Below are 26,886 nucleotides of genomic sequence, written 5' to 3'. Positions count from 1 at the left end.
TTGAGTCTGTGTAACATAGAATTACCACAGACTTGCAACAGTCATAGATTGGGGCATTTGGGGGTGTGCAATCCCATTTTAGAAAACAGTAACTTGAACTAATATACACTATATTTTCCCTTCATATCTGCTTTGCTATAAACTGTTTAGTAGCAACTGGAAAAAATTCTGATAATCATGATTGAGTCGTTCCGTTTTTCACCCAAGAGCACGTGTATTATATTAAAACGGATTTTTTAAAAATCATTCTTATACATCATAGTCACCTAATTAGGTTGCTTTTGAAAATAACATTGTAATGTGTATCTAAAATGAGGTTTCATATCTCATCATACGCAGTACATTTGTTTTTTGCCGTCACGGACGCGTGGCCAATCCAAACAAATTCTTTCACTTCCCAGACCTGCGGTGGGAATTTACGAGGTGAAATCGAACGCACCAGCAGCCCGTTAGCAGTAAAGCAACGACCAAAACAGAGACACTGCAGCGGAGGACTGTGCGTAAGTAAAACATCATTTTAACGCCAAAACTGGCTGTTTTTTTTTTTCACATGAAGTGACCTTTTTATAACTATTTTAGAGCTCAGAGGCTTTTCGGCACTGAAGCTCGGACCTGCTTTGGTTCCGTTTTGATCAAACAGACGAAAAAAAAGTTGATCTCATTTCCTCTTCTCGAGCGTTACCGTTATCATTCCTCTGATAGATTTTCCTCGGGGTTTAATATGTGGGAAACCAGTAAGTTATCTTACTTTAGCCAAGTGGCTTTCCTTCGATTACATAAACTACTGAAAGCACGCGGGGTGTCGCTGCTGGAGATGTGAGCGAGTTGTGGGTTCACGGGTCGCATTCCCCCTGATTAAACTGACGTGTCTAAAGTCACGTTAGGAACGGTTGTACACATCAGACAACTTCACGTTAACAGCCGCCTTGTACAAAAAAGCGCCTGTTGCTACTTATCTAATGTTAAACGGTTAGAAAACACTTTTTGTCCTGAGTATACACCTAAGATAAAGAAAGAGGGCAGTTAGCGTAGCCTTAGTCACCCAGACAACTTCATGTCTTATTATCTGTAACAGTCCGAGAATTTCAGATTCGATAGGAGTGAAAACATCACTAATGTGGCTTCATGGGAATACAGCGGCTCCATTGTGTGTGCTTTATCTGATTGCACCAGCTTGGGAAAAGTAATATATTACACATTTACCCAGAGGATTGGCAGAGACTGGTTGATTTAAATCTTTACCTCATATTTTAAGTTCGGTACCATCTATAAAGTGCATTTCCTTGGAAAGAATATATTACTGAATTTCTGATTAACATCCTCCCTAACAAGTCAGCTACCAGAATACAATGATGACACTATGTTGGTCCAGTAACTCCACAGATCACTTCCACTGTACTGATGAATGTTTGTAAAGCAGTAATAGCTTACTGCATTTAAAAAGAGGCCATGCAGTCTCTTTTTAAATACTTTTTAATTTGACCCTTTTTAAAAAAAAATCCAAATTATTTGTAGGTGATTATATTAGCTTTTTTTTTGCAACAAGCTAACAGTTACTCTGTGTATAGTCCTGAAGTGGCCTCCACACAGTAGCATCCACACAGGAAGTGATTTGGTTGTTTCCTTCCCATAACATTGTCACTGGCTGTTGGTTGGTAGTGGATAGGATACCAGGCTCTGGTTGCTTAGGTAACACTTGTGTATTTACTCCCCTCGTGTGTCAGTCAATGATATCCTTTGCACTCATTGGTGGTCAGTTCAGTCAGTCAGGACTAAGAAAGGTTTAACTGCCATTAACTTTACTGATCTCTGGTTTCCAGTTTGATTGCAGTTGCTTCCATAGACTCCCGGTCCCACAGAAGTCTGTGGGAAACTAGCCCTGACTTTTGTAAGCACTTTTCAGATTTTGTATCAGGCGACACAGAATAAAATATTTATTTGATCAATTTTGGTCATTTCGTCACGAATTGGTTGCAAAACTCTTCAGTTTGATGCTTCATAACACAACTTGATGAACCTACACCAGAGGTGCCTCTGTCCATCTTTTGCACTGTGTTTTATACTGTATAGAGCAGTGGTCCCCAACCTTTTTTGCGCAATGAGCCGGTTTATGTCAGACAATATTTTCATGGACTGGCCTTTAAGGTGTCGTGGATAAATACAACAAAATAAAACGAGTACCGGTACCCAAAAAAAATTATTCATAACACACGGGAAAAGACCCAGGGAAACCAAAGTTAACAATAAATACCCTGTAAATCATACATTTCACACCGAGCCTCAACTCTTGTGGCCCAGTACCAAACAAAGTATCAAAGTTGTTTGGTACCAGTCCGTGGCCCGGGGGTTGGGGACCGCTGGTATAGAGGACACTCCTTTAAACTAATGGAGATAGTGGATCTGGAGCAGATGCCATGGAGAGTTCAGCAAGGTGATTCACAGGCCTCACTGCACGTACTGTCTGGACTGGACCCAGCTGCGCTCACCAGAAACTGGACTTCGGTATTGAGTTTGTACTGCTGCATGGGCTACAGCATAGAAGAGATCATTTTTTCCCTGATCATTAAACGTGTACATGGAGCAGTCTGAATGATCTAGCATCAAAAAACAATAGGAGGACATTTTTTTCTCTTGCTTTGATTTTAGATTGGAGCTTAAAGTGGCTAAGTTTAAAAAGATCTCCTTTTATCTTGTTCCAACTTTGTTTCAGCAAGTGTGCGTGTTTTATAAAGAGCGGCGTTTATGCAGGTGAGCAGCAGACTGAGTTAGTGGAGCTACGAGGTAAAAATGCAAAGAGGATGCAGATTTTTTTACCTGTTCAGCTGATAGCTGTCCACGTATGGTCACAAATTCTGGTCATCTGAATTTTTCATAGTTGCACATGAACATTTCTTCATGCTTGAAGTTTTTTTTTCTCATCAGTACTGTTGTGTTTTGTCTTTGGGCCCCACATGGTTCTTTACGAAGTATAAGGTGGTGCTTTAATAGGTGCATGTTAAACTCGACTGCGATTGGATGATTTATTGGGTCAATGGAGCAGATGGGCTAGCGCTAGTTAGAGTATGCTCACAGTTTCGAAACATTGCAGTTTCTTTAACAGCTCCATCCTGTTTCATTTGTTTGGCTGATATCTTCACATATTGTAAATTCATTAACACAAAGAAATCTATAAGACTTAAATAACCTATGTAAGACAGAAACCAACATAACAACATAGGAACAGTTTTGCTGTGCTATTTTCACCACAGGAGTTGATCATGGTGCTCAAACGTTATTTAAATTCCAGTGGGCAGCATTGCAGCAACCTGAGTTTTCTGCGACTCAGATTTCTGTAATAACATGATTACACATCCTGCTACAATAACAGTATTTGTTGACTGAGTGAGGTTCAGTCACTGCAGGAGAAAACCTCTTCACTGAAAAAATCCTACGACAAATCTGAAGTCTCAGAGTTGGTTAAAAACGACAGTAGAGTTTTTTTTTAGAGTAACTTGTTGTAATATTTGTTGGAACTGTAATTGAAATCAAAATACACAGTTATTTGCACAGCCTTAATTCGAGCTGCTTCATTATAGCAAATGATTGCTTTCCATAATTGGACCTCGAAAACCACAGATTCTCTGACTGTCATCTCAGCCTGAGCCGTGAGTGAGTTTTGGCTTTTAGAAAACACTTGAACAGAGGTGCATTTGAATTGTAACAGAAAACAAACGAGTAATCACTTTATCCTAATTATCCTGTTTTATTTAGAATCACTGGAAGACAAAATGTAAAAAGGAATTCCGATTAACCTTTCAGTGCTAGTATAATCACATGCCTGAAATGTTAAATTTAAGAATAAACTGTATTTATGCCAAAAGCTGGAACTTCCTGTGTTATAGTATCCAAAATATTAAAGAATGCCTATCACAGATTAGCTCAAATAAAATAGAAAAGTTCAGTAAAATAAAATCCAATAAGGTAAAATTTACAATCAAGAAGGAGTTCATTTACACAGAAAAGGTTAAATAAGATTAAAAAAAACAAGAGCGTCATAAACCAAAATCTATATTAAAAACAGAGCAGGTGCTTTGATTTGTAATAGAGGACAAAAAGAGAGCTTAAAAACAAAAAAGCCATTGTTTTAGCCTGAGGGGTGCTGAGGCGCAAAAGTCCACAAAGGTTGCTAACTTCCTGCATAGTCAGTTGCAACTGACCTCCAAAATAGCGATGGGAATTCCGGCTCTTTTTAGAGAGCCGGCTCTTTTGGCTCGGCTCACTAAAAAGAGCCGGCTCTTTTGGCTCCCAACTGGCTCTTCAGGTTGTTTTGTTGCTAGAAAGGTAGAAGCCTGGGGGATGCTAGTGTTAATTAATTTATTATCAACAACAATATAAAATTATGCACAAAAGGAATTACTAATGTTTTTTAAAAAATGTGGTTTTATTTATATATGTTTATATATAAATATATACGGTGGCCCCTAGAGACAAAGCACGTACAAACTCTGAAGCATGTACAAACTCCAAAACACATTTCTAGCGTTAACTGAACTTCCAAAACAAAGCTACCTAGATCACTTAAAGTACACAATTGAAAGCATATGTGTATTGTTTGTGTATTTATACACAGGCAGTCATATATATTCAAATAATTTAAAAAAATGTTAATTTACTTGGTACTTCGTGGCTTGTGTAACCACTAGGTAACAAAAGCTCAACACTGCCCCTAGCATCCTGGAGCACTTCCGTTGTGTTTTGTACATGTTTTGGAGTTTGTACGTGCAGACTGCAAACCAGGCTTTGTCATCCAACACAGCGTCTAACCTCACAAATGTGCTTCTGGAAAAATTGTCAGAAATTCCCATAAACACGCTCTTAAACATTATGGAAAGCCTTTCCAGGAAAGCTGAAGCTGTTATAGCAGCAGAGGGTGAGCTGACATCATATTAAACCCTGCGTATTAAGAATTAGATGTGACCCTGAAGTTCACAAGGCAGATGAGCCGATGCTTTAGGAAATACAGAAAAATATGGTGAAAAACAGCTGTTGCTCCATTTGATCCTAGATTTTAAGGACTGCATTCCTGAATATTGCTTTTTTTTCTCCATGAACAACAAAGTTATGGTCCCATTTATTCATGTGACTCTCAAGTATTTGGACAACACTTGGCTAGGTGTGTCACTTAAGTGTTGTGACCTCAGAGCTGTTTGCTCTTGTGATAGCCTGATAAGACAGCGGTCAAGTCCAAACAGAGGAATACTAATGGCTTTGTAAAACTGAGTATACTTCCTCACTTAGAGATGGAAAATTACTGCTCACAGTGAGAAAGAGCAACGCTATTAAAACTCAGCTTACATGTTATGTAAAAGCATCCTTAAATGAGTCACTGGTGCTGTTTAGTGACTTGTAGTAATATAACTGATATAACTAAAGCACCACTGCTTGTTCATGCGTATATTACACAGTAAACCGACCTTATATCCATCTGTGTTCTGGCATTTCACGGAATGATCGATTAGCTGATGAATGATAAAATAATAACAACAACAATAACAAAAGTCAGTAATTTCATTGTCCATTGGAAAAAGAACAGCCCTTAATATTTTTTTATGCTGTAAAACTAAATTACATTTAAAATGAGCCAGTAGTTCACGTTTTAAATTTTGGTCTTTTTTATATTTTCAACTTTTTGAAGGTGGCCTTGGGTTAGAATTCACAGGCTGGCTAGGCAATTTTTCTGTATTGAGTTTCCATGTTCTAAATGTGCCTGTTTTGGTTCTCTTTAGTACTCTAGCTTCGCTGTCTCTGCCACAACAAGTATTTAAATATATGTTTTTGAAATGCCAAACGATCATGTGTGTCATCAGCCATCCAGGACACCATCTATTAAAGCCAGAGAGAACATGCTGAGCGCAGTGTTTCCCATAGCTGTATTAGTTTTTATTTAAGCAGGAAGTGAAACTCTTGAAAAGAAGCTTTATTTCCCTAGAGTGCTATGGGTGTTGGCATGTTTCAGGATACTGGGAGTAACTCCACCTCCAAGAGAATATATGAAGAAGCCATCTGTCAGGGAGAACATGAGGCTATCTAGTTAGCATCAACTGGACTTTCAAAATAAGAGTGAGGAGGATTATTCATTAGTAAAATAGCTAGTAAATGTGGGAACACAGAGACAGACGGCCACTCATACTCACATCCAGCCCTACATGCACTTCTGAATCACTAGTTAACCTCACATGCATCGCTTTGGACTGTGGCAAGAAGCTGTAGTACCCAAGCCACTGGAGCAACATGCAAACTCCAACCAGTAAGTGTCATGGTTGGCTGTGTGGTAGGCGGGCAAGCAGGAGTGGTGGATCCAAAATGCAGGACTCAGACACAGAAGTTCAACTTAAAGCGCAGCTTTAATGCTGGAAAACCTCTTACTAACTAAACTCACCAAAAGACAAACAAAAACGCTGGTGGACTAAAACACTGAAGCACAAAACACTGAACTGGAAACAAAACACTGGCAACACTGAGGCAAAACACACAGCTTGTTGAGGGTACGACGCAACACTGACTCAGAGAAACACAGGGTCTAAATACACTGGGAAGTAACGAGGAGAATGAGACACAGAAGGAGAGCACAGCTGGGGGAAATTAGAACTGACGAGACAAGCAAAGCAGGACACATTCACATAAGTCACGGACCTTCAAAGTAAAACAGGAAGGATCACACAGAGACGCGAACTTGACACCGTGGAGACAGCAACTAAGAAACACAGAGACATAAACCATAAGGCAGAGGACTCTAAGAACCGAGAGACACAGAGGGGAACCCAAACATGCAGACACGGACTTACACAGAACAGAGGGCACATAGAGAAACATGAAGGGCAAGGGATAGAAACTAGAAACCATAGCATAACTCACACCAAGTACAATAATACAAAACCCACAAAGAACTAAAACGCTGGGTCAGGAGACCCAGGACCCTGACAGTACCCTCCCCCCAAGGGCTGGCTCCCGACAGCCCAACACAAGAAAACGAGAAAAAAAAAAAAAAAAAAAAAAAAAAAAAAAAAAAAAAACACACAACGAAAACCGCCGAAAACAGAAAACAACCCGACCAGGGCGGGCGGCGGGGGTCCAGGAAGGAGGGCACGAAACAAAAACACAGAAGCATAAGAAAGCCCAAAAACAAAACACGAGTCCAAAACAGAAGAGTTCAGGGGGCCGGCCAGGGGGCCGGCAGCACAGGAGGCCAAAACAGGTCCGGGGGCCGGCTGCGCGGAAGGCAGCGGCGGCGACTCAGGCGATCCGGACCAGGCGAAGCACAGGCAGTAGCTGGGCCAGGCGAAGCACAGGCTGAAGACACGGAGGCTGGGCCAGGCGAAGCACAGGCTGAAGACACGGAGGCTGGGCCAGGCGAGGCTGAAGACACGGAGGCTGGGCCAGGCGAGGCTGAAGACACGGAGGCTGGGCCAGGCGAGACTGAAGACACGGAGGCTGGGCCAGGCGAGGCTGAAGACTCGGATGAAGCTGGACCAGACGAGGATGATGAAGCTGGACCAGACGAGGATGATGAAGCTGCAGCAGGAGGCTGGACGGGCTCCTCGGACCCTCCAGCGGAGACAGGAGACGAAGGCCGGAGCGGTCCCTCGGACCCTCCAGCGGAGACTGGAGACGAAGGCCGGAGCGGTCCCTCGGACCCTCCAGCGGAGACAGGAGACGAAGGCCGGAGCGGTCCCTCGGACCCTCCAGCAGAAGCCACCACTAAGCCAGCAGTCATGGAGTCCTCTGGCAAACACGAAGGCAACTGGCGATGCACTGAGCACTGGCTCTGCCCAGGCAACGCTGACATGGTGCAGTTCTCAGGTGGCTGCATAGACTTCAGGGATCCAGAATCAGCTGGGGACTGAGACCTAGCCTCTGGGGAAGCCCTGGAGCGGCAAACTGTGCCAATGGCGGCTGAACCATGAAAAGCACCTTGAGATGAAATTAAACTTTCTCCCTGCATGGAGTGAATGAGCGAAACCGGTGATACTGGAGCCAGAGCTACGGGTAGCGGGGGCACTGGAGCTACTGGGGCCTGCGCGACAGGCGGCACTGGAGCCACTGGAGACTGAGCTGAAACAGGCACTGGAGACTGAGCTGAAACAGGCACTGGAGACTGAGCTGAAACAGGCACTGGAGACTGAGCTGAGGGAGGCTGCGGGGCAGGTGACACTGGTGTACTGGGGTGAAGGCAACGAGGATGCAGTCCCTCTCTTAAGGGAGGATGGAATGATTTAGTGATAAGGCTTGATGGGAACAGATGCTGATGCTGAGAATACCAGGCAGCGAGGGCTTCCAGGAGGGTAGCTGACCCTTCCTTGCCTGGACCGCCCATGCCAAACAGTTCGAAGCACATCCTGGCTCTCAGAGCTGTTATTAGTTGTTTTAATCTGTTAATGTCCAAAAAACCAGCTGTGCAGAGGGTGGAAGACAAAAAGTTGTCGAAAAAGACCACCTGAAGGAGTCTCTTGGGGGTGTCCTCAGCGTGGATTACTTCCCGGCAGTAATTCCACAACTGCGCGAAATACTGAGACCGTGAGTCCGCAGGATCCATTTGATGGTTGCGTCGTTCTGTCATGGTTGGCTGTGTGGTAGGCGGGCAAGCAGGAGTGGTGGATCCAAAATGCAGGACTCAGACACAGAAGTTCAACTTAAAGCGCAGCTTTAATGCTGGAAAACCTCTTACTAACTAAACTCACCAAAAGACAAACAAAAACGCTGGTGGACTAAAACACTGAAGCACAAAACACTGAACTGGAAACAAAACACTGGCAACACTGAGGCAAAACACACAGCTTGTTGAGGGTACGACGCAACACTGACTCAGAGAAACACAGGGTCTAAATACACTGGGAAGTAACGAGGAGAATGAGACACAGAAGGAGAGCACAGCTGGGGGAAATTAGAACTGACGAGACAAGCAAAGCAGGACACATTCACATAAGTCACGGACCTTCAAAGTAAAACAGGAAGGATCACACAGAGACGCGAACTTGACACCGTGGAGACAGCAACTAAGAAACACAGAGACATAAACCATAAGGCAGAGGACTCTAAGAACCGAGAGACACAGAGGGGAACCCAAACATGCAGACACGGACTTACACAGAACAGAGGGCACATAGAGAAACATGAAGGGCAAGGGATAGAAACTAGAAACCATAGCATAACTCACACCAAGTACAATAATACAAAACCCACAAAGAACTAAAACGCTGGGTCAGGAGACCCAGGACCCTGACAGTACCCTCCCCCCAAGGGCTGGCTCCCGACAGCCCAACACAAGAAAACGAGAAAAAAAAAAAAAAAAAAAAAAAAAAAAAAACACACAACGAAAACCGCCGAAAACAGAAAACAACCCGACCAGGGCGGGCGGCGGGGGTCCAGGAAGGAGGGCACGAAACAAAAACACAGAAGCATAAGAAAGCCCAAAAACAAAACACGAGTCCAAAACAGAAGAGTTCAGGGGGCCGGCCAGGGGGCCGGCAGCACAGGAGGCCAAAACAGGTCCGGGGGCCGGCTGCGCGGAAGGCAGCGGCGGCGACTCAGGCGATCCGGACCAGGCGAAGCACAGGCAGTAGCTGGGCCAGGCGAAGCACAGGCTGAAGACACGGAGGCTGGGCCAGGCGAAGCACAGGCTGAAGACACGGAGGCTGGGCCAGGCGAGGCTGAAGACACGGAGGCTGGGCCAGGCGAGGCTGAAGACACGGAGGCTGGGCCAGGCGAGACTGAAGACACGGAGGCTGGGCCAGGCGAGGCTGAAGACTCGGATGAAGCTGGACCAGACGAGGATGATGAAGCTGGACCAGACGAGGATGATGAAGCTGCAGCAGGAGGCTGGACGGGCTCCTCGGACCCTCCAGCGGAGACAGGAGACGAAGGCCGGAGCGGTCCCTCGGACCCTCCAGCGGAGACTGGAGACGAAGGCCGGAGCGGTCCCTCGGACCCTCCAGCGGAGACAGGAGACGAAGGCCGGAGCGGTCCCTCGGACCCTCCAGCGGAGACAGGAGACGAAGGCCGGAGCGGTCCCTCGGACCCTCCAGCAGAAGCCACCACTAAGCCAGCAGTCATGGAGTCCTCTGGCAAACACGAAGGCAACTGGCGATGCACTGAGCACTGGCTCTGCCCAGGCAACGCTGACATGGTGCAGTTCTCAGGTGGCTGCATAGACTTCAGGGATCCAGAATCAGCTGGGGACTGAGACCTAGCCTCTGGGGAAGCCCTGGAGCGGCAAACTGTGCCAATGGCGGCTGAACCATGAAAAGCACCTTGAGATGAAATTAAACTTTCTCCCTGCATGGAGTGAATGAGCGAAACCGGTGATACTGGAGCCAGAGCTACGGGTAGCGGGGGCACTGGAGCTACTGGGGCCTGCGCGACAGGCGGCACTGGAGCCACTGGAGACTGAGCTGAAACAGGCACTGGAGACTGAGCTGAAACAGGCACTGGAGACTGAGCTGAAACAGGCACTGGAGACTGAGCTGAAACAGGCACTGGAGACTGAGCTGAGGGAGGCTGCGGGGCAGGTGACACTGGTGTACTGGGGTGAAGGCAACGAGGATGCAGTCCCTCTCTTAAGGGAGGATGGAATGATTTAGTGATAAGGCTTGATGGGAACAGATGCTGATGCTGAGAATACCAGGCAGCGAGGGCTTCCAGGAGGGTAGCTGACCCTTCCTTGCCTGGACCGCCCATGCCAAACAGTTCGAAGCACATCCTGGCTCTCAGAGCTGTTATTAGTTGTTTTAATCTGTTAATGTCCAAAAAACCAGCTGTGCAGAGGGTGGAAGACAAAAAGTTGTCGAAAAAGACCACCTGAAGGAGTCTCTTGGGGGTGTCCTCAGCGTGGATTACTTCCCGGCAGTAATTCCACAACTGCGCGAAATACTGAGACCGTGAGTCCGCAGGATCCATTTGATGGTTGCGTCGTTCTGTCATGGTTGGCTGTGTGGTAGGCGGGCAAGCAGGAGTGGTGGATCCAAAATGCAGGACTCAGACACAGAAGTTCAACTTAAAGCGCAGCTTTAATGCTGGAAAACCTCTTACTAACTAAACTCACCAAAAGACAAACAAAAACGCTGGTGGACTAAAACACTGAAGCACAAAACACTGAACTGGAAACAAAACACTGGCAACACTGAGGCAAAACACACAGCTTGTTGAGGGTACGACGCAACACTGACTCAGAGAAACACAGGGTCTAAATACACTGGGAAGTAACGAGGAGAATGAGACACAGAAGGAGAGCACAGCTGGGGGAAATTAGAACTGACGAGACAAGCAAAGCAGGACACATTCACATAAGTCACGGACCTTCAAAGTAAAACAGGAAGGATCACACAGAGACGCGAACTTGACACCGTGGAGACAGCAACTAAGAAACACAGAGACATAAACCATAAGGCAGAGGACTCTAAGAACCGAGAGACACAGAGGGGAACCCAAACATGCAGACACGGACTTACACAGAACAGAGGGCACATAGAGAAACATGAAGGGCAAGGGATAGAAACTAGAAACCATAGCATAACTCACACCAAGTACAATAATACAAAACCCACAAAGAACTAAAACGCTGGGTCAGGAGACCCAGGACCCTGACAGTAAGGCCCCAAACAGCTGTTTGATTCAAATTCAGCACTGTAACTGAGTAACATTAAACTTCTTATAGGCTTGAAATTTCATATTTCAAAACTGCAGGAAATTACTGGATAAATGCTTCCCACAGTAGGGGTTCAGTCTGGATTTAGCCTGCTTTCTTTGTAGATGAGAAGCTTGAGTGTCAGTTTGAAGGTTTCTGCTTTGGCTCCTTGTTCAGATGCTGGGTGCTCTCAGTCGGTACTAAAAAGGTATCCAGTTGGTATCCGGGGCTATGGCTCCCCACGCCCTCTAGCAGATCATTACACGAAGGAACCTTTTAAATACAAGCGCGCTCATGCTCACAGGTGTACACACGGGTGCTCACAGACACAAACTACACCCTTTTTGGCTCCTACTTCTCCTCCTGTGTGCTGTCAATCCTACGTGCTGCACAATAATAATTAATATTTAGTATTTACTGTTATATTCACATAGATCATCGCAATGATGTTGTTTATTATATTGCTCTCTCTTTTTTGCTTGTTTTCTCTTTTGTCTTTCTCAACAGGTGATCCAGGTGATTGATATATGTATTTTTTGTCTGTTTGTTTTGTTGGTTTTTGTTTTTTGCCCTTTATCATCATTCCTCTTCCCCGCTGTTTTTCTTTCCCTCGTTCTTTCTCCCTTTTCTTTCCCCCAGTCATGTCTGTCCCGTGTGTAGTAAGCGAAAATAAAATAAAATAAACAATAAAAGCAAAGGTGAGTCAAATAGACCAATACGGCAAGGCCGGGATGGTCCATTTGGTCAAGTAATTCTGTTGGGCATCTTTCTTTGCCTTTAGATGATAATTCTGATGGCAAAAAGAACCAAACGGGACAGGGGAAAAAAAAAAGGTATCCAGTTGTTTTGTGCATCAGAACAGTTTTCCAAAGGCTGCTGTTGTCACTGGCCATCGGGTAAATGCAGAACAAACAGGATTCATTTGAGGAGTAAAGTTAATGTGCACTCAAACCAAATGTCTTCAGTAAATTAATTCAGGAGAAAAAAATTTGTTCATTTGATAAGAAGTTTATCATTCAACAAGGAAGAAGGAAGAAGAACGGTATAAAATTCTGTCAATGCCACAATGTGCATGTAAATAAAAGTTAATTTTGTCTTTCTCAGGACTCTGCAGGCAGTCGGAAAAAAGATGCAAATGAGGGAAAAGCTCTGATGGGTTCTAAAATGAAAGTTAAATTAGTGTAGTTGCGTGCAGGATCATAAGTACTAGAGTTTTTGGAAAGTTGAGTAAACTATGATTATATTATCGTGTTATATTATTATTATTACACTACAATTCTGGCTCTGTTTGAGGAGCGGTGCTCCAAAAAACTTGGTGTAGTCCCTCTGCTCTTTTAAGATATGAACTCGTGAATCTCCACTCATGTTCTGGTGATACAGACAGTTTTTAAAGCATTTATTGTGTAGTGGTTTGCACATTAGCTTAGAAAGTAAAAGGTTCCGGGGTCAGTTCCAGCCACAGACAGGTTAGGAAGGGCATCTGGCGTAAAACTGCCCAATCAAACATGTGGAGCTTGCTGTGGTGACCCCTCGTGAATACGGAAGCAGCTGTTGCTTGGGTTTTTCATTTGTCCTGTCTCCTGTAGTGCAGCCTTTGTTTCATCCACTTTGATCAGGGCCTGTTCACACGGACGGAGATGAAACTCATCGTTTTGCACCGTTTAACAACTTACAGCATCCAGGTGGAGTCAGTCAGCGGCTCTAGTATCTAAAAAATGTAAACTTTTAACAGAAAGAAGGCTATTTAGTCCTGCATATCATCGCACAATGAAGCTAAAAAGGTGCTACCAGTCTGTAACATTTGTTCTTGGCACTTTTTAGCCATGATAGTGGGTCCATATAACGCACGACTGTATACACTTACTTTCTTTTAGAAGATGTTCCAGTGAGAGTGAGGGCTGCCAGGTATGAGTCAGAACAACCCCTGTTTGTGGAAACAGCTCCCCCTGAGAAGCAGCCTGTCCCCGTGCGACCGCTACAAGCACGCCTGCTGCAGCTACAATGCAAACGTCTACGTCCTGGGAGGCAGAGAGAACAGATGTCTGAGGGACTTCTGGAAATACAACGTGGGTAAGGGCCCCCATCCATTAATAGCCATGCATATATAAAGATGCAGATCTATATAAAGACGGATGACAGAATACTTCCTTAGAAGCGATATCCTTGTGGCTGGTCGCAGAATAGCCACTAGAAAGACCTCTTTTTAAGAATTACATATTAGGCAGAGTAGCCAAAAACCATGTTCAGGTACTCATTTACATAAAGCCCTCTCTTCAAATGACCAATTAGTCTACTACTTAAAACAGCACAAAAGAAACAGACAAATGTTATGACTTAACACTTTGATCTTCACTAAGATCTGTCCTTTCAGGTATGGTTATGATCACCTCCTGCTCTGCCCTGGTGAAGGCTACAATGCTTCAAATCTCCATCTTTTATATGCAGTCTTTTATTAAAAGATAGCACCAACTATTCCTATGGTATTTGGGCAACGCCTTTGTGCAGATGTAGAAAGTGTTGCAAGTCGTTCAAGTTTATATACACACTGTCATTCATGAAAAAAGATGCAACATTTATTCCACTTAAACTTTGCAAAGGATGTTTTTTGCTGCATTCTTATAAAACAGCCTCCTGTAATATTCTTTTTGTAATCATCAGTTAACAACACTGCTGTGTTCAATATTTCAGTGTCTGATGAATGGACCGAGTTGAGCTGCAGTGGTGAAGCGGCACCAGAGGAGCTAGAGGGACATTCTATGGTAGCTCACAAGGTACCTTCAATTTCTTTAATCATTGGACATAAAGCAGAGAGACCATCTTATGACAGCGGTGGGCATGCAGAGTATGTTTAACAGCTTTGAACTTTTCAGGGTTTCCTGTACGTGTTTGGAGGCCTGTTGGACTCTGCATACACCACATGCAGATGTGCTCTCTGGGTGTTTGACATCGGTGAGTTTCACTGCAGTGCAGCATGGGCTGGCAGCCAGTCACACTACTGTTGTAGTCAATTCTCAGGCTCAGCAGGTAAAACATGTTGCTGCATGTCGATCCTCCTAATCCCTGTAAAACGTTTCATTCCTCTGTGTCACTAAAGCTGAGAGAGAAACCTGAGAGGGTCTCCATGCTCATAACCTCACGACTCTAAAGACAATTAGAAACAACATAAGAAAAGGTGATTTACCCCAACACATATTTATCAAATGGAGGAAAACTGCAGCTGTGTTCATTTCCTGCTCTAACACTTCCTGTGTTCTTCACTTCAGCTCAGTTTTTATTCTGCTTGTTCCAACATAACCTAAATTCCATCTCATGCACAGTTTTTTTCAATTCTCACCACTTATTGTATATAAAATCATATCACATCTGTAAAAAGCCCCCGAAACGCCCACCCTCAAAATCAATTGGTTCTTTTGTTTTCATAAGAACTACAATATGTTTAATGAAGCAATTGTTTTACACAATTGTTACATTTTACCGAACTTGGATATTTTTAGAAGTATAAGCTCTTGAAGTTTTCGTTCCACTCCAAGTGTCACGATGTAAAGAAAAATCTAGTTTTTGTTCAGCATGATGGGATCTGTCATGACTTGCATAAAATGCAGCAGTTTCATTTCTTTGACATAGAGCAACAGAGACAAGCATTGAAAAAGTGCATTCTGGGTAAACTTTCAAGGTTAATATCCTTGGATGGATAGGTCAATGTAGCGATAGCTGTGGAGTGGAGAAACAACACTGGTGTTACCGCAATCTCAATAATAGTTAGGACAGATCACACTGATCAAAGCAAGTTATGGTCCTGAAGATGTTTTTCTAAGTTCGAATCTCAATTGAGTTGAAGGTCAAGGTCAGGGGTCAACTTCTCTTAAAATCACCTATGCTAGGAAGCGGACAGGTAGCACAGGTAGCTGGTGGTATTTTTAAATATGTTATTTATTAAAAATATTTTGCCTGGTTACATTTAAGCATTAAAAACGACAGGATTAGGTTTAAAACTGTCTTGGTTTAGGTTAAAATATAACATTTACCACGTCTTTTAAAGCCTCTCTACTTTGGCCAACTGGACAGTTTGTGTCCCTGTAACAATAGATTTCATAAGACTGGGCTGCACAACAGTGTGTGTCAGTGTATTTCAGAATTATTGCAGAAGTGCCTCTCCTCTTTGTATGTTAGCCTTTACTTACTTTTTTTGTCTTGGAGTAAGGCTGACAGATGTTGTAAAGACATCATATCCATTTTATTGTACGTCACTCTTTTAGTTTAATTTTCTTGTGTCATTTGTGTTTCAGCAAAGCAGAAGTGGGTGCAGTGGCAGGGAAAGAGGAGCTTGCTTCAGGTACCGAGTGCTTTTCATATCTAAATGATAACATGTTCTCTGTCTATAGAAAACAATCAGATGGTTAGATCTCATTATCAGCTTATAACAGAAATAATTAACCGCTCAGTCCTCGTGTGCTGCCGTTTGTTTTGTGTCACGCAGTCACAACACTTGGAAGCACATCAGTGAACACTGTGCACAGTTCCTGCCATCCTTTGCTTGTTTTAGCTTGTATCAGCAGAACAGAAGTCACACACTACCCACATATTTGTTAGAACTTTAAAGGTCAAATAAATTGATTTGCAGTGTTTCCCCACAGAATGGATATAGCTAAGTAGGAAGAGGATCACCAAAGTAGGAAGAGAAAGGTTAGGGTTAGGTTGAAGAAGCCCAAATTTAATGCATTTTTTGTGACTGTTCAATCAAGGTCATAGAAGTAGCTTACCATCTATTCTAAATGTATTTCTCTCTCTTTCTGTGTGCAGACCCAAATGCCGACCAACAGGAAGGGCCACAGCACCGTGGTGCTCGGCTCTGCCATGCTCATGTACGGAGGATTCATTGACATGAAAGGCACCTCCCAGGATTTCTGGAGTTTGGACTTTAGTGAGTTTAAAACTGGCAAAAGGGAGAATTCAGTCAGCTCCTTCCATATAAAACTAACCAAATCTTAAAATTCCCACCTCACACCCTCAAAATCAGCTGACCTTTTATGGTATTTGCCAGAGTTACTATCAAAAGATTAATTGTAGCTTTTGTTCAGCATGATTTTTCTATAAGCAACTTTGAGCATTAATATAATGGGATAGATCATAAGTTCAGTAAACTGCATCAGTTTAGTCCCACTTGATGCCAAGCTCATCTTCTAGCTGTGATTCCATCTTGGTCAATATAATTTTATAAACTGCTCATATTTACCAGTGTGAATGTAGTTTATAGCTGTGAGATGGAGAAACAAATTGACAATTAAACTGAGCTGAACCGTTTCTAGGAGTGAAATCTCACCCATATTCAGTTAGAGGGCAGCATGTGAACATCATCAGCATTGTGACACATGCAAACACAATGTGAGCTGCAGAATGAGCATTAATTATAGATACTTGTTTGTGTGTGTGTTAATGGCAGATACCATGTCTTGGTCCCTGCTGAGTGGCTCTCAGCAGGACTCATTAGGCCCAGGCCCCAGACACAGTCACTCAGCTATAGCCTATCAGGGCTGCGTGTACCTGTTCGGAGGCTTAAAAGGTTTACGGGAGCAGAGAGACTTCTGGAAGTGGAATTCCAGCAGCCAGACATGGAGTTCACTCAAGTAAGTGCGGAGTTTGTCTGTATTTTTGAAAACTGGATGCAGTGAAAAAGATCAGTCTCGACATTAAAACCACTGACAGGTAGTGATGGGCAAACTGAGACATACAAAGTCGTTGTGCCAGCACTGGATCATGGTTTCAAAACAATTTCACAGCCATCTCCACAGCGACACCTGCTGGCTGCTTTTGTGTCAGTACTTGAACAGGCTATTCTGTGAAACAACACAGACAAGCATTGCAGATTTCTAGACAAATCTACATGTTATACCAGACTATCAATAGTTATGATCAATACATGTTTTGGAGAACTTCCTTTACAACAAAATAAGAAATACTTTGGAATGGTTAAAGACAGCGATGACTGCAATGAACTCTGTGTTTCAGCATTTTGCTGTGGTTGTGTTAACGTACATGAGGCTGTTTCAGTTACTTACTAATTCAGTGCAATACAAAACAAGCCAGTTTGTAAATAATGTATACTGAAAATAGCTGCTCTGTTCATCATGATGTCCACACAAGGTCTGTGGATTTGACTGCGGCTCATTTTGTAAATAGGTTAAGTAGAGGCCCCAATATCATTTATTCTCTTTGTGACTGAATATAGCTAATTACACTTATGGAAAATGAATAAAATAAGAGAAAAATGAAGCAATACTGTCTACATTTGTCATATGCAAAGATTTTTATTCACGACATTTTGAGTCTTTTTGGTTTTTCAGCTATTTTTCATTATTATTAACTGACATCCCTAACCTTGGAAAAAGTCCATTCACGAGGCACACTTATTGCAGGTATACATAAGTCTTTTTTGCCATGATATAAAGGTGTGAATATGTAACACATCACTCCTGTGAATATACTACTGGATCATATGCCCCTTGAAGGAATTCATCTCTGTGGGTTTCACTAACCTGGCTGTCAAAAAGTTCTATGTTTTTTTAATCCTGTGCTGTGGTTATTGTTTTTGCTGCTGCTGACTCTTAAGCTTTCTGGGAGTTTTTACTATCATTATATTTGGTCTACACTCTGACAATAAAACCTAGAAGCTGTAGGTAAGCCGCCTGTTGAAACTATAGTTAAATGCACCAGCAATGAACCCAGACCCAGAGTCATTCTAAATTAGCTCACACTGGCTCTTACAGATGGTCAGCCTCTAAAAAACACAACTTTGCTCATTAGCTTTTTCAATTTAGGCCCAGTTTATACAGGGAGTGCAGAATTATTAGGCAAGTTGTATTTTTGAGGAATAATTTTATTATTGAACAACAACCATGTTCTCAATGAACCCAAAAAACTCATTAATATCAAAGCTGAATGTTTTTGGAAGTAGTTTTTAGTTTGTTTTTAGTTTGAGCTATTTTAGGGGGATATCTGTATGTGCAGGTGACTATTACTGTGCATAATTATTAGGCAACTTAACAAAAAACAAATATATACCCATTTCAATTATTTATTTTTACCAGTGAAACCAATATAACATCTCCACATTCACAAATATACATTTCTGACATTCAAAAACAAAACAAAAACAAATCAGCGACCAATATAGCCACCTTTCTTTGCAAGGACACTCAAAAGCCTGCCATCCATGGATTCTGTCAGTGTTTTGATCTGTTCACCATCAACATTGCGTGCAGCAGCAACCACAGCCTCCCAGACACTGTTCAGAGAGGTGTACTGTTTTCCCTCCTTGTAAATCTCACATTTGATGATGGACCACAGGTTCTCAATGGGGTTCAGATCAGGTGAACAAGGAGGCCATGTCATTAGTTTTTCTTCTTTTATACCCTTTCTTGCCAGCCACGCTGTGGAGTACTTGGACGCGTGTGATGGAGCATTGTCCTGCATGAAAATCATGTTTTTCTTGAAGAATGCAGACTTCTTCCTGTACCACTGCTTGAAGAAGGTGTCTTCCAGAAACTGGCAGTAGGACTGGGAGTTGAGCTTGACTCCATCCTCAACCCGAAAAGGCCCCACAAGCTCATCTTTGATGATACCAGCCCAAACCAGTACTCCACCTCCACCTTGCTGGCATCTGAGTCGGACTGGAGCTCTCTGCCCTTTACCAATCCAGCCACGGGCCCATCCATCTGGCCCATCAAGACTCACTCTCATTTCATCAGTCCATAAAACCTTAGAAAAACCAGTCTTGAGATATTTCTTGGCCCAGTCTTGACGTTTCAGCTTGTGTGTCTTGTTCAGTGGTGGTCGTCTTTCAGCCTTTCTTACCTTGGCCATGTCTCTGAGTATTGCACACCTTGTGCTTTTGGGCACTCCAGTGATGTTGCAGCTCTGAAATATGGCCAAACTGGTGGCAAGTGGCATCTTGGCAGCTGCACGCTTGACTTTTCTCAGTTCATGGGCAGTTATTTTGCGCCTTGGTTTTTCCACACGCTTCTTGCGTTCCTGTTGACTATTTTGAATGAAACGCTTGATTTTTCGATGATCACGCTTCAGAAGCTTTGCAATTTTGAGACTGCTGCATCCCTCTGCAAGATATCTCACTATTTTTGACTTTTCTGAGCCTGTCAAGTCCTTCTTTTGACCCATTTTGCCAAAGGAAAGGACGTTGCCTAATAATTATGCACACCTGATATAGGGTGTTGATGTCATTAGACCACACCCCTTCTCATTACAGGGATGCACATCACCTAATATGCTTAATTGGTAGTAGGCTTTCGAGCCTATACAGCTTGGAGTAAGACAACATGCATGAAGGGGATGATGTGGACAAAATACTCATTTGCCTAATAATTCTGCACTCCCTGTAGCTGTATTGTCCTAATCGCTCCAGCAGTTTAGCAAATTACAAGCTTGCTACATTGCTTTTCATTTTTTAAGTTAAAGTACTTTTTGCTTCCTAATGTTTCTTTATTCACATTTTTTTTTACCTGTGTTTTAATTTGTGAAACTATATTTTAGTTGTAATTTATTTATTTTTTTAGTTTTGCTTTTAAAGAACTTTGTGTTTCAAATCAAGAAACTAATTTGCTTCAGATGATTTAAATGATTTATTCCAGATAGAGTGGTGTAATGCAGAGTAATGAGGCGTGGTGTTCATGGAAAATTGTAAAGGGTGAGAAATGAGTCAAACCTTGTAAAACAAATGCAGTTTTTAGCATAAAGAGTAAAGCAAAGAGCAGGAGGAACATAAAGGGAAGGTCAAGACTCACGAGAAAACTTGACAAGCAGTCTGTTGCAGCTCCTCATCTGAATATTCCCACATAACACAACATGGCAGAAGAACCTGATCCAGTTGATGAGACAGAGAATCCTTCAGCAGCGGCTGAAAAGACTGGGATCACTTTTCAGCCGCTGCTGACAGGCTGACATGTGAGGTGGAAACACTGATTGTAGTGTGTCTGTTGAAAAAAAAAAAGGAAAGAAAGAGTCCTGAGGAACCGTCTCTTTAATGGTTTAGTAATACGTAAATTTATGTATATAAAGAGCTTCAGATCACTGAGATTTACATCTGGAGACTTGTTTTTCTTTTGTTGTTTTTTTTGTTCTGGATGACTGAATATGTTACATGTAAAGACTTGTGGATTGATTCGTCTGGCGTTATGAACATGAACAGCAGTTTATCAGGACTAATGATTAGCCGGTCAGTAGCATAGTCAGGACTAACGTCACTTGTTTTTGCCCCCTGAGGCACAGGTATCATACAGCAAATGGAAAAAAAACAGACAGACAGTGTGACCCTAATAACACAATGTTACTGGAAGGTCTTGTGATTTCTAATGGTGATAACCTGACTTTGTAGGTTGTAAACCGTTACAGTTACATTTAAGTAAAGTCTGAGAAAAATATGAGAGCTTAAGATGCAGATGTAATTGTTTGTTTCTCACCTCCCCTCCAAACTTTCTCTGGTTGGTTTAGAGGCGTTTTATGGCAGGGTTCCTGAAATGAACTGACTGAGTGCTGCCAACTTACAGTGGGGCAAAAAAGTATTTAGTCAGCCACCGATTGTGCAAGTTCCCCCACCTAAAATGATGACAGAGGTCAGTAATTTGCACCAGAGGTACACTTCAACTGTGAGAGACAGAATGTGAAAAAAAAAAAATCCATGAATCCACATGGTAGGATTTGTAAAGAATTTATTCGTAAATCAGGGTGGAAAATAAGTATTTGGTCAATAACAAAAATACAACTCAATACTTTGTAACATAACCTTTGTTGGCAATAACAGAGGTCAAACGTTTACTATAGGTCTTTACCAGGTTTGCACACACAGTAGCTGGTATTTTGGCCCATTCCTCCATGCAGATCTTCTCGAGAGCAGTGATGTTTTGGGGCTGTCGCCGAGCAACACGGACTTTCAACTCCCGCCACAGATTTTCTATGGGGTTGAGGTCTGGAGACTGGCTAGGCCACTCCAGGACTTTCAAATGCTTCTTACGGAGCCACTCCTTTGTTGCCCGGGCGGTGTGTTTTGGATCATTGTCATGTTGGAAGACCCAGCCTCGTTTCATCTTCAAAGTTCTCACTGATGGAAGGAGGTTTTGGCTCAAAATCTCACGATACATGGCCCCATTCATTCTGTCCTTAACACGGATCAGTCGTCCTGTCCCCTTGGCAGAAAAACAGCCCCATAGCATGATGTTTCCACCCCCATGCTTCACAGTAGGTATGGTGTTCTTGGGATGCAACTCAGTATTCTTCTTCCTCCAAACACGACGAGTTGAGTTTATACCAAAAAGTTCTACTTTGGTTTCATCTGACCACATGACATTCTCCCAATCCTCTGCTGTATCATCCATGTGCTCTCTGGCAAACTTCAGACGGGCCTGGACATGCACTGGCTTCAGCAGCGGAACACGTCTGGCACTGCGGGATTTGATTCCCTGCCGTTGTAGTGTGTTACTGATAGTGACCTTTGTTACTTTGGTCCCAGCTCTCTGCAGGTCATTCACCAGGTCCCCCCGTGTGGTTCTGGGATCTTTGCTCACCGTTCTCATGATCATTTTGACCCCACGGGATGAGATCTTGCGTGGAGCCCCAGATCGAGGGAGATTATCAGTGGTCTTGTATGTCTTCCATTTTCTGATGATTGCTCCCACAGTTGATTTTTTCACACCAAGCTGCTTGCCTATTGCAGATTCACTCTTCCCAGTCTGGTGCAGGTCTACAATGCTTTTCCTGGTGTCCTTCGAAAGCTCTTTGGTCTTGGCCATGGCGGCGTTTGGAGTCTGACTGTTTGAGGCTGTGGACAGGTGTCTTTTATACAGATGATGAGTTCAAACAGGTGCCATTCATACAGGTAACGAGTGGGGGACAGAAAAGCTTCTTACAGAAGACGTTACAGGTCTGTGAGAGCCAGAGATTTTCCTTGTTTGAGCTGACCAAATACTTATTTTCCACCCTGATTTACGAATAAATTCTTTACAAATCCTACCATGTGAATTCATGGATTTTTTTTTTCACATTCTGTCTCTCACAGTTGAAGTGTACCTCTGGTGCAAATTACTGACCTCTGTCATCATTTTAAGTGGGGGAACTTGCACAATCGGTGGCTGACTAAATACTTTTTTGCCCCACTGTAATTCAAAGACATTATCAGAGGTGCACGTCACAGAAATCACTGCGCATTAGAGCTCTGAAACTGATGAAGGAGACTTGGAAATCAAGTTTGCATCCAGATCAAAGGGAAATTTTACTGTCTGCATATTCTTGGTGACAAACGTACCACAAATAGACTCACTGTTTTTCTAATCTGTGATATATCAGCTTTAATTCCCAAAGTGTGAAAAGAGCTTTGGCAAAAGGAAAGGAAAAAGGGGGCAGGAAGCTTGTAGTGTCTGCTGTGACACACAGATGTATCTGCAGTCAGTTTTTTGGTGTCCTCAAAACACACAAGAGTCAGTATTAAACTCAACACCTCACTTTAAGATGTTTTTCCACAGATCATTTGCCTCACCCCTCTTTTGTGTCCTCAGTTCCTCTCTTAGCGTATTAGTCTTAGCCCCTCCCTACCACAGAGAGCAGAGGAGGCAAGGAAGAGACACAAGGAGAGGAGTCAAGGCAGCTGGTGTTCAACAAAAAGAGATGTCCGTCCTTTAAATACGATGAGTGACACATCTGTCAGAAATAGATTTATCATCCCAGGTTTAACAGTGCAAATGATGTGTTTTATATCCAGGGGTAATTTTAATAAAGTAACATGGCACAACACGCCATATAGAAATATTATCACACATACGATCACACATGGATCAGCAGATTATCGATTACAGCTCCTGGTGCTCCCAGCACTTCCTGTCTGACCGGTCTGTTTAGCTCTGATGTTTTTAGCACTGACTGCTGAACTTATTTGGCATCATTTGGTGTGCTCTTTCCTGCTAACACCACCTGTGGTTGTTTTTCTCAGGTACGGCCCTCCTAAACTCACAGGACACTCAGCTGTCACCTATAAAGACTCAATGCTCCTTTTCGGTGGAGGCGAGACCCAGGACTCTCCAAAGAACTGCCTGTGGAGATACAGCTTCATCACTCAGACCTGGATGCAGCTCACCACACTCCCGGGCTCCAACCCCCCAGACAAGATTCACCATTGCTGCACTGGTCTGGGTCCCAGCTACAAAACCAGTAGCACCAGCAAGAGCTTCTGCTCAGACTCAGGACTCCAGCCCAGGTTACTGGGAGGGAAACTCAAGCCGTTTAAGAACAAGTGCTTCCCAGCACCAGATAACGCTATAGAGCTGGAGACTTTCACTCCAGACAGAGAAGCCAACAGAAGTTCTTCAGAACTGGAGACCAGCAGAGAGGCCTTAATAGAGATAGATGGTCAGCGTATTGGAAGCTGCCTGACATTTGAGAACAAAGCATTCATGAAACAATGGAGCTGCTCAGAGGAGGAGGCGCTGGAGGACAAGGATGGAGACATCACTCAGCATCTGCCCGACCTGCTGCTGGTGCTCGGCGGAAAACCTTGTACGAGAACCAGCCCCATCTCCATGTGGCAGGTGACGATGATTGACTGAATAAACGATTCTGTTCTCTGCGCGAGAAGCAGGTTTTAATAGGTGTTACTAGCTTTCTGTGAAAAAGAAAACAACATGAAATATTTTTATACTTTTGTACAGTTTCAGTGTTTTGATTTTTACATTTTTTGCAACATTCAAGTAAATTTTGGGGAAATGGCATTAGCATGAGCTGTGTCCTGTTAACAGTGAATGTGAAAAAACACAGTATCTGTTCTGTGTATCTGTTTATAGTTTCTGTAAGAACAGGGAAGGTATTGGAATCAGATCTTTAGTGAGCATCAGCCCAGAATTTCACAGTCATTTATTCCTGTATTAATAAAGACAGAATAGTGCATTTTTATTCTTGGTTGTACTCCCATTGTACACTTCATTAGGTACACCATGCTACCACCAGGGTGGACCTACTTTAGTTAATTGTTCATGGCACAGATTCACCCAAGTTTCTGCAAACATTCCTCAGAGATTTTGTTCCACATTGACATGACAGCATCACACAGTGGCTGTACAGTGAACTCATTGTCATCTTCATGATACCAGATACCAGATATGTGGCACATCATGTTATCCTGCTGGAAGCAGCCATCAGAAGATGGATACACTGTGGTCATACAGATAGGCAACAGCTATACTCAGGTATCTAATGAACTGAAAAAAGAGCAAAACAGAAATAAATGAAAAATAAGCATTATTTAATTAACATTAAAATAAGTATTTGCAGTGTCAGAAGGCTTTGGAGTGTCTGTATTTACCATTGGTACTTACATCTAAAGAGTGAGTCAGCTCTTTGTGTTGTGATGGATTATTTATTCTTCTGACCTCCTTAAATCTGTCCACGATCAATACCACACATCACATGAGACAGAACAGCTAATCTAAAGCTGAACACTTTCAAACAAAAAATCAACTGTAATGAGCAAACCTGCTAAGAAATACTCATTCAAAATACACAAACTCCCTTCAGGTGGTGCCAACAAAGGTGAACGTGTGTCTGAGTGAGTTAAGAATATTTCTACTCGAGTAAAAAATATTTGAAATTGTGTTGCATTCGTTCGTCAGCTGAGCTTCTCCCACAGCTCCTTTTAAAATGACCAAAATTGTTTCATTTATGTTCTCATATTTTTATAGAAATATAGCTTCATGACAGAAATTCTTACCTGTTCTATGAAAAGGACATTTAAACAATTCCCATCTGTTACTTCTTACAAAACAACTTCTTTGTTTTAATAAAAGTACAAAAAGTAAACTGAACGTATGTTTGAGTGAATTACAGTATGCTTATATTATTTAAGATGGCGACTGTGCAATACTTTGATAAACAACATATTGCACTGGAGACCTCACAGTCAGACTCTTTGTTACCTCCATGCTTTACTTTCAAACTAAATCCAAACATCTGGGCTGCAGATGTGGAAGATCGGCAAGATTTTTGACAGAAACAGAAAATCTATAGATCACTCAAATATCTGAAGAGTGTCAAAGTCATACCAAATTCTCTAAAAGGGTTCTTTTTTTTTTCAAATAAAAAGTATTGCAAAAGTACATCGAAATGTCACCTAAAGGTCAGTGAGGAATATTAGTGAGTTGTAAAATAATAGTGTGCTGAGTGCGTCCTTATGCCAGGACACAAACTTAACAAAAACAAAAAGGAAATTGTGATAAAACTTCGAAACACTGAACCTGCCCGCTGATCAGCTCCTCTTACTGACCCCACAGCTGTGACCGTTTGGAAATGTTTTCACCTGCTCAGAAATTTGAACACAGGTCAGCCTGACAATCTTCTAAATCTGTTTGAAGTGCAATCAACGAATGCTTTCACCTAACAGTAATGTCAGCTACACTACACAAGAGGGCGCCACATCTCCACAGACTCCATCAACGAGCTCCAGAAGATGAACTGCTTACCTATGTCTGTTTTCACTTCTGACTAAAAATCCCTTTGGACTCACAGATGGGTTTGATTTCATCTTTTTAAAAAAAACAAAAAACGTGTGTCTGTTTTTAAAAAGAACTGTCGTTTACATCATGAATTCATGGCTGTTTAAAGGGGATTGAGCAGGTCATGAAAATCTGAAGTTTTTATTACATTAGATGCAAATATTGTCACCGAGGGGCTCCCGTACCTTCACTGTAACTGATGTAGTTTGTACAATGGTGCTGTTGTGTCCTGTTTGCTGTCTGTGCTTTATTTTTTGAGTAATGTGTAACACTTTAATGTAACTGCCTCAGAGTTACTGGATGTCTAAAAAGATCTCTATATGACCATTGGCGCTTTATTGCACTGAACTTTTATGACTTTTATGATTTTCTAAATTTAAACATGTTTCATGGCTGACCCTCTTTTTCCCCAGAATGTCCTGTTAGAAATGCCAAGGCTTCAAATGTTTTTCTTAATCCACTTCTGTAAATTGTCCCTGTAAAGTGCAACAAATCCTCATGTTTGAGGTTTGCTAAAACCCACTCTTTAAAAATGAAAAGTTACATATTTTTGAAAAATATCTGTGGACTTCAGGCTGGGTTTACCAAAAAAAAGGGAAGTCAGAATGTAAACCTCAGAAACTTTGGATTTCCACTTGATTTTACAGAGAAGTTCAGTGAATTTGAACACTGGGTCTGCCTAGAATC

The 26,886-nt window shown here is 42.6% G+C and overlaps 1 protein-coding gene across 1 annotated transcript; it reads left to right on the top strand.

Moving 5' to 3' along the window:
• The first annotated feature begins 385 nt into the window (after nucleotides 1–385).
• klhdc3l (kelch domain containing 3-like) lies at nucleotides 386–26,886 on the top strand. Its single transcript, XM_086267861.1, has 8 exons — nucleotides 386–500; nucleotides 13,534–13,729; nucleotides 14,348–14,430; nucleotides 14,530–14,608; nucleotides 15,946–15,992; nucleotides 16,460–16,580; nucleotides 17,100–17,283; nucleotides 23,649–26,886. Exons 2-8 carry the CDS (start codon nucleotides 13,567–13,569, stop codon nucleotides 24,259–24,261), a joined length of 1,290 nt encoding a protein of 429 aa, XP_086123987.1. The 5' UTR covers nucleotides 386–500; nucleotides 13,534–13,566; the 3' UTR covers nucleotides 24,262–26,886.

The sequence above is a fragment of the Aulonocara sp. 'chitande type north' Nkhata Bay genome, linkage group LG16 (genome assembly GCF_057382095.1).
Source record: "Aulonocara sp. 'chitande type north' Nkhata Bay isolate Kocher_YH1m ecotype deep benthic linkage group LG16, A_spYH_male_GT1.1, whole genome shotgun sequence".
NCBI lineage: Eukaryota > Metazoa > Chordata > Actinopteri > Cichliformes > Cichlidae > Aulonocara > Aulonocara sp. 'chitande type north' Nkhata Bay.
Note: the sequence above shows the minus strand (reverse complement) of the source record. Positions and strands in the feature narration are given on the sequence as shown.